The sequence below is a fragment of the Etheostoma spectabile genome, chromosome 12 (genome assembly GCF_008692095.1).
Source record: "Etheostoma spectabile isolate EspeVRDwgs_2016 chromosome 12, UIUC_Espe_1.0, whole genome shotgun sequence".
NCBI lineage: Eukaryota > Metazoa > Chordata > Actinopteri > Perciformes > Percidae > Etheostoma > Etheostoma spectabile.
The window spans coordinates 30317473-30326615 of record NC_045744.1 but is presented as its reverse complement, the minus strand read 5'-3'; the positions used below and the strand labels follow the sequence as shown (position 1 = coordinate 30326615).

General features: G+C 39.5%; 1 protein-coding gene across 1 annotated transcript in view; it reads right to left on the bottom strand.

Moving 5' to 3' along the window:
* Positions 1–9143, bottom strand: part of LOC116699098 (phospholipid phosphatase-related protein type 4) — a gene marked incomplete at its 3' end in the record, with an annotated part of 127033 nt that overhangs the window by 49517 nt on the left and 68373 nt on the right. The window contains 2 exon segments of the mRNA XM_032531497.1: positions 2048–2180; positions 4819–5437. Coding sequence (XP_032387388.1) covers positions 2048–2180; positions 4819–5437 — 752 coding nt within the window.

The window sequence follows — 9143 nt, the reverse complement described above, 5'->3', positions numbered from 1 at the left end:
CACACACACACACACACACACACACACGCCTTCAACACCATCCTCGCCGGCTCTGCTGCAGGATAAGCTGTCCCAGCTACATGTGCCTGAGTCCACCTGCAAGTGGATAACAGACTTCCTGTCTGACAGGAAGCAGCGTGTGAAGCTGGGGAAATCAGCTTTGACTCTGACCATCAGCCCCGGTTCCCCTCAAGGCTGTGTCCTTTCCACCCTGCTCTTCTCCCTGTACACCAACAGCTGCACCTCCAGTCACCAGTCCGTCAAGCTCCTGAAGTTTGCAGACAACACCACACTAATTGGAATCATTTCTGGTGGAGATGACTGCCTACATAGTGGGAGCTGAACATCAGCTCCCACTTTGAAGATGTTTAACCTGTCAAAGACAATGATGGTGCACTTCTACACTGTCATCATTGGGTCCATCCTCACCTGCTGCGTCACCAACTGGTACGCAGCTGCCACTGCTAAGGACAGACTGCAGCGTATCATTCCCCCTGATAAGAAAATGATTGGCTACACATGAGCGAGGTTTCATTGGAAATTAGCTGTGGAGGTTTTTGTCACTCATTGTCACTCTGCCAGAGGAGAAACTGCTGTACTTGCGCTGTTGTTTATTTGGTTGCCATGACTTTGCGAGTGATGACATCCTGTCACTTCCAGTTGCTCACTCTCAAAGAGGAGAAAGAGTGGATGACTGTTTATGTTGCTTAAAAGTTATGTGAGTTGATTAAATGTTATTTTTTTATTGCCGATCATTCTTCACTAAATATCAGATGCAGACCTTTGAGTGATACGTTTAAGTACCGCTTAAATAACTGTTCAGTTGGGATTTATCCTTCTGGGGTTATTGTGCAAAGTCTGTGAAAAGACACTGCAGTTCCAGGCTGGATTATAAAGCTTCTGGAAGAACTATGATTACAGAGAAGACCTGTTTGGAAAGACCCAGGTGTTATCTTAGATACTAAACAATCAGAGCAACGCTAGGTTGAAGCAATATCATATTGAACATTATGTAAGTCGATTTAGGAATTCATAATTATGTATTTCTGCATTTTTTTATGGATTTATTGTACAAAGACATGCAGCTCCAGGCTGGATTATAAAGCTTACATCTGGAGACATTGAATATTAGGTATGCTGTCGACTAAGAAGAGAGAAGAAATATTTTGAAAGTCATTTTTCTGTTCTGTTCACACTTTTCACATACCATCACCATAAAATGGTATCTTCATATCCCTGGATGAGCAGTGTACCCTTCCATTGTGTGGCATAAAACAATCCACTTTACGGTAAAGGGCAGGTAGATGTCATATTGATTCACATGTAGTACCACACACCTCAGATACATATACATACAGGGTGGGATCCATTATTTTTATCCCCGGTGGGGACAAAATGTATCCGCCCCTCAAAGTGATCATCTACTTCACCAATAGCCTAGACCTCATATTAATCATATACCTGAAAATAGAAGTATTTTAAACTAAGTAAAGCTATGTAACGTGAACAGTCTATAGTGCCATAGAATGATTAAATCCCAGCAGCAGTTACTGGTTGTATTTAGCTGCTACAGAGCTCCGGGACGCTGACTACCAGCGGCAGTTGTTTAGCCCTCAAAAGGTGACTGTGAGCCAGCTACAGCCACCGCCAGATGACGGCCCTTTCAGGGGCCATGGTTTGAGTTGAGCCAGAAAAAGTGAAAGTAATGTGGCGCAGACAGGCACCAAAATGAAAGATGGTGGTTTGGATTAAAACACTCCGGAGGAATGAGTAAGCGTTTACTCGGTGAAAGTCTTTTGTTTTCAACGCTATTAGGTTTAAAAGAGCTGTGTTGACACCACATTTTACTATTTCATTTTGAGATTATTTTCCATTGAATATGGAAGTTGATAAATAAGTGTTTGGCATGCCTGAATGGTGGCTCTATCTATGGTATTGAAAGGGGGATATAATTGCATGTTTTGTTATGTTGTGCATGATCAAAAAACATTCCCCCCTCTGCTTTCTTCACATATATATATATACTATAACTATGGGCAGTACAGACCTCCTCCCACTGCTCCTGTGGTAGAGGCCGGTGGTGATGGGTCCTGGTCTGTCAAGGCTCGGTACCGAATGGATCCACCATCCTCCGATCGAGGAGAGTGTAGCAGACCCTGCTGTTTGGATAAGGCTATCACCTGGAATAAGAAGATGACAGGGAAATGTGAGCTGGGGTACTGCTGAGATACTTACTCATTACCAACTATCCTTCTCTTCTTGTAGGTGGAGTGCTACAGCTAGTGATGGGCAAATGAAGCTTTGGTGAAGCACTGAACCACTTAGAGGAACTGTTTTGAAAATGGGTTCATTACTAGAAATGTCAGCGACCTCACCTGGTGAAGTGCAAAGGTTGCATCTAAATTACCCCGACAAGATAGTCGATAGGAGGCTTTAGACTAGTGACACACATGTCTACTAACAATGGGATGTTAAAATTCTTTTTAAAATAAAGATTGATGAATTTGTGTATTGGTATTGGGGAAAAAATGATGTGCTGTGAAATAACGGCACAAGTTGGGTGTGGTTGTGTAACTAAGGCCAGGCGGTATGGGGGATAGGGAACACTTAACAATTTTTATTAAGGAACATTATTTTTTCATCACTTTTTGGACTGAGCTTGTTTCTTTTTTTGCTCACAACCTCTCCACATTTAGAGAAGTGCCATCACTAGATACAGCTACAACTAAGAACCTTTTAACAAAAAGGTTATAAGCTCTACACAAAAAACACAGCCCGCATTGACATGATATTATATAAATAAATAAATTTTATATTGACTTGAATAAATTCCTGATCTCATAATATTACACACTGTTGACTAAGCTTTTAAAGCACAATGACTCTATAAAGTCAAGGATATAGGTTACATCTTGAAATACTTTAACACCACTGCATTTTGCTAATACAGCAAATACCTCATCAGTATTACACACATAAGTATTGCGGTCACAAGAATGTCAGACCATCAACATCAATCCATCACTATTTAACTATGTAAATGCTTGTATTTGATCTGTGATGCATAATAGGTTAAATTATGTCCTAGAATATTTTTCAATCACTATGGATTACCGATCAGTGAACCAAAATATGTTCCTGCGCTAAAAATTATGTTTATTAGTTTGTAAGGTCACATTTATATTAGCTCACAGCTCTGTCATTAGAGAAGTTAATGGGGCAACAATCATCTTTAAACTAACTCAAGTTGCCAATCCAGTAAAGCTCCATCTGTTAATGAAGACTGTGGGATGTGGTTAAAGCTCAGCAAACAGTCAAAACACCTTAAGTACAGATTAGTTTGCCTAACTACCCTTTTCTGTAACAATTTATAAAAACTACACAGCTACAGCTTGGATATCACTTGTGGAGTCCCACAGGGGTCGATTTTGGGTCCCAATTATTTATTCTGTATATTCTGTAAATGACATATGTAGGGTGACAAACCTCTTAAAATTTTCTGTTCTGGGGAAGATTTGCAGCTGCTTTTGCGGGTGGTCAAAGCAGAAATTTGAAAAATAATCGTTAAATTTAGATAAAACCAAACTTATGCTGTTTGTAAACCGCAACAAAAGTAAAAGTAATAATTAACAATGTTAGATAAATGTTGATAAATTTCCAGGTGTAATCTTGATAACAAAATCTGCTAGAAACCCTATGTTAAACATGTTAGATCAAAAGTAGCACGGAGTATTGTAGTAATGGGGAAAGCAAGGCATATATTGAATGAGAAAGCACTTTATATTTTGAATAGTTGACTTGTGTTACCATATTTAAATTACTGTGTTGAAGTTTGGGACAACACCTACAAAACCACCTTACAATCACTAAGCACAATACAAAAATGAGCAATTAGGAAAATAAACAATGTAGGGCATCATGAGCATACCAATTTGCAGTTTTTAAAATTACCCACCTTAAAGTTTAAAGATATGGTAGATTTTAAGACTGCACAATTAATCCATAAAGCAAAACTAACAGCTGCCTGAAAACAACAACTGTTTGCAGATAGAGACTTCGATGGCTTTTTCTGAATATAGAAAGACTGTAACTGCATCATAGATAGGGTTGGGTATCAAAACCGGTGATAAAACAATACTTTTAAAACAGTGCCGGAGCCTTAACCGAAAAAAAGATTTAAGAGGGGTTTTTAAATTTGAAAACAACAGTATAGCGTTAAGTATGTGTATTTCGATGTGTGAGGTGCTTTTTACGGAATAGTTTGAATGCATCGATCAAACAAAGTGTAAACATGTTCTTTAAAAATAGGTACAAAAGATTTATTGTTAAAAAGTAAAGAAGTGAGGAAACAGAGTTGTGTTTTTGTTTTGTTTGTTCTTACCTATCTTAATATCTAGGTTGTAAATTGGAGCAGTATGAGAGGGATACACCTTTGATAAGATCTAGGTCTTATACCTATGGAGTATGAATGCACTTAATGTACAGTGCAGGCCAAAAATTTGGATACACCTTCTCATTCAATGCGTTTCCTTTATTTTCATGACTATTGACATTGTAGATTCTCCCTGAAGGTATCAAAACTATGAATGGACACATGTGGAATTATGTACTTAACAAAACAGTGTGAAATAACTGAAGACATGTCTTATTTTCTAGTTTGTGTCCAAACCTTTGGCCTGTACTGTATGTCAACAAAAAACATTTTTGAAATGAATGTCATATCCAGTAAGGTGATGTAACAACACTTGACTTACTTTTGATTCACAACAGACATATAGATTAAAAACGTAAAGTTGGTGAAGAAAAAGAATGATTAACCTGCATAAGACGAGGCTGTCCTCCAGCACTGAGCGGCCTGCAGGGGATGGTGGTCTTCTCAGCCACTCTTAGCCACTTTTCCCTCACTGACCCACCTCCATCCATAATGCTGTCCTCTGATTCACTCTCATGATCCCTGCTGGTGAAGTTGTCCTCCTCAGGAATGTGAACCAGCTGGGAGGATCCAGGCCGGGATTGGATAGACACTCTGGCCCCACCAGCCATTCCGCTGCTGCCATTATGGGTCTGGTGATTATGATTGGCCATAGGAACAGAGCTTGCTGCTAGTTTCATGTATTGAACTGGAATGTGAGCCCCAGCACGTTGTTCTGTTTCTTGACAAGCGATAAGTGAAGGCAGGTGTATTCCACCTCGGAGCTCTGCCTCTAGGCCCATAGCAGAAGGTTCAGAGGAGCAACGCAGCTCCATGTTCCTCTGAGGAGATGAGGAGGAGGCTGGTCTTATTCCATCCATCACCTGCAGGGACAGCTTCCTGTTGTCGTTTTTATTCTTCCACTGGCTGAGCAGCTGTTTGGATCGGGTTGAGTCCATTGATGCATGGATGGAGGCGTGACGGCGTGGAATGCGACCCTCTTCTAATGAGGAGCCTCCATGGGACCTGGAAAAAGGGGCAAATAAACTTTAAGGGCAACAGGACAAAGTATATTAAAGAATATAAGAATTTTGTGGCAAGCGTCCAAAAGCATTATATAGAAGGGTTGTCATACTTGCATTTGTACACTGCTGACCATTGACGCAACTTATCTGCATGCTTACCACATCAATGTGTTAAGCAAACACAACACTTATGATAGACGATTCTTAACAGAGCCCAGTGGGTGTTATGGAGAGAAGACATTTTTTTTCACTGATTCATGCACTTAAATTAATAAAATGCTCTCTCCACAGCTTGTGGTATTAATTATATCTCTTAGTAATTTCTGGATATAAAAAATTAGTTTGAGAGCACAAATTATGCTTTCCCTCGTGACAGACTCCTGGAGACAGATTTTCTATGAAAAGAACCACAAAAACTACAGTAGTCAAGTCTATTGAAGCCTGTTACTGCTGCAGAGCTAGTAGAAATTACTCATGCTGTCTGTGGCTAAATTTGGACTGCCTTTTGGAAATTTTGAGGCCAATGGCAAAGATAACACAGTTAGAAACAAAGTGGCATCTGGAATGTGGCAGAACGCTAGTCATGATTAATCAAATTCCCTCCTTCCCTCTCTTTCAAAGCCAATGCACCACAGCACTTCAAAATTTTGCGATCGAGAAAATGGCCCAGCACCAAAGCATTTCCACTGATACGTTGTCTTTCAAATATAGTTAACAAAAAATAATAATTAGATAAGGAGCCAAACAGAACTACAGGGACAGTTTGTTGGCAGCCAACAAGTCGAAACAGCTGGAGCAGAAGTTAATTGATGGGTGGGTGCACCTCTCACACCTATCTCCCTCAAACTGACTCAGACCGCATCAGAGATATGATCCGCTGGATGGCTCATAACTTTCTCCAACTTAACATCTCCAAATCTGAAATAATACTGTTCAATCAACCTAACACTGTCCCTAGTCCCATCAGCCTTGGTCCATTATCCAGTAACAACAAGCCCACTGCCAGAAATGTAGGTGTCATTTTTAACTCAGACTTCACCTTCACCCCACATATCAATAAGTTGTCCAGTCCTGCTTCCTCCATATCAGAACCATCTCCAAAATCAAAAACATACTGTCACAACATGACCTGGAAAAAGTCGTCCATGCCCTCATTTTCTCACATTTAGATTCAACAAATCTTTGATCCAGCTGGTTCCAAACTCAGCAGCCAGGCCACTGGTATTAACAGACGGCAACACATTACTTAAATCCTAGCTTCACTTCACTGGCTCCCTGTCCGGCCTTTGACTATATCTCAGAGATGTTTGTCCCAAACAACCCTGTTCTCAGCCTTAGATCCTCGGGCGGGGCCAGGATCTAAGGCTTGGAACCAGGTCAAGCCTTCTCGATCAGGGCGCCTTCGCTTTGGGACGCCCTGCCCGATTAGATACGGCTTGCTGAATCAGTGAATTTCTTTAAATCACTTCTTAAACTTTTATGTGGTGCTGTCTTTTTTAAAATCTTTTTATCCCTTTGCCTGTCTTTTCTCTGTCCATCGCCACTCACTGACTGTCCTCCTATAACTTTTTTTGTTTCCACTGTTTTTTCTTGTTTTTCTCCGTCCTGTAGAGCTGCCCCATCTTTTGCAATATTAGTTTTTTAACGATAAGAGAGGAAAAATGTATCTTCAGCTAGTTCAATATCTTATTCCCTCTATGATGTTGCTGTTAAAAAAATTAAAATGATTTTTATTTAAACAATATCTGAGTTGAAAACACATCTTGTTGTAAAGTAAGTGCCCTGTTCATGTTGCGCAGACATTTTAATTGCATTTTATGTCTATGAAGAGGCACGAAGGCACTCTAAAACTTGCCCTGGCCACTGCCATTTTAGCTCAGTGGAAGCTCATACCTGGTACTCAAGGTACTCTGTGTTGCCTGCACTGATTTGAGTTTTTGGGGTTTTCAATCGAATGTACATGCATATTTATGACGATCAAGATTAATGTAAAAAATGGCCAGAATTCTCCTTTTAGTTATATTTGCTTTTTAATTCACTGAATGGTGCAAAAATGTTGTGGTTTGTGACGTCTGACAACTGCTGGATTCCACCTTTTATCCATGTTTCCTAGTATAGCTGCATGCTCTGTATATTTATTGATGGATTGTTCCAAAAAGGTATGTGACTAGGAAGCCCTATTTCTTCATGGATAATTTTATTTTATTCCAAGCCTTTAATGTACTATTAATAACACAATTTGTTGATTTGATGTTGTCCTTAGAAAACAATCAGTTTAACGGTAGCCCTCTTTTCTATGTCTATCTATGGATCTTCATTTGATTGATCTATTATACGTTCAATATAAAATGACCGAGCTGTTACATAATAGAACTCTAAATTAGGAAGATTAAGACCCCCCTCTGCTCTTGGATGATACAGAGTTTCCTTTTCAATCTACATGCTGTGTGTAGAAATAAACAAAGATAGTATTGAGTTTACTTCTTTAAAAAAGGTTTTAGGAGGCATTAGATATGAATAGTTTGAAATTTGAATAAGAATTTCAGTAGCCACATCATCTTAAAGAGGTTTACTCATCCTATTAAAGTAATCTTTAAGCTTTGCCACTGCCTATCATCTTTCTTAAAGTCTGTCACAAATGGAAGAAAGTTATCTTTATACAACTGGATCTTGTCATGGCTAATATAGGTTCCAAGGTATTTTATATATTTTTTCTGTGTCCGAAATTGTGTGAGATTCACCAAGTCCTTTTTGTAAGAGCCTATTGCCAACAGCTCCGTTTTTGCTATGTTGAATTTATGACCTGAGATCCTTGAAAAGGTTGTAATTATATTCATAACATGTGGAACTAAGGTGATTGCATTGCTTAAGCAAAGTAAGGGACCTTTCGGTATTTATGTAATTTGACCACTGGAGGAACATAGGAAAGGGTCATGTCTTTGTATTCTTTGTAGAGGGGAAGGTCATCTAACTTTTTTTAGTCTAGAGGGGAGGGCGACTCAACTTTTGTGTTCATGAAAACAGCAACATTTTAAAGTGGCTTGTTTAGTGCATACTTTTCCATGTAGCTCCATGTAGCTCTCCCAGTCTCGGCCCCCCATCGCTAGCAGATGTAGCTTTGATTTCAGAAACTGAATAAATCCCACCCGCACATCTAAACACCAAATTGCTTTGCTAGTCCCATCGTGTTGTAACCAAGATATGCTAAAAAATAATTTTATAACACCGACGTACAAAAAAATAGAGTACCAGACGCAAGCTTTTATTTTGAAAAGTCAAAGCGCACGTACAGCACGCAGCTGGGAGGGCATGAGGCTCCATGGCTGCAGCCACACCCGACTCAAATATCCTTTCGGTCCTGGTGATTATTTGTGAAATTGTGCCAACTACAGCCTTTTCAAGTCATTTGAGAAGGAAGGAGTGGTAGCATGCAAGACGTGTGATGTGTAAGATAAGAAGGCAGAGGTTAAGTCATTTATGTCATAGTTGTAAAAAAAATAATGGATAGCTGTACATCTTTGCCAAGTACAAACCAGAACAGAGGGCATCAATAAATTGTTGGGGGATTGTAAATTTAAAAAAAACAGTCGCTAATAAATCATCCATGAATAACTGTTTACCAGTCTCAATACCTCTTATTTTTTTGTCTTTCTATTTTATTCAGCTATGTTTGGATATGCCTATAGTGCGTGCACGGTTGCGCGCAA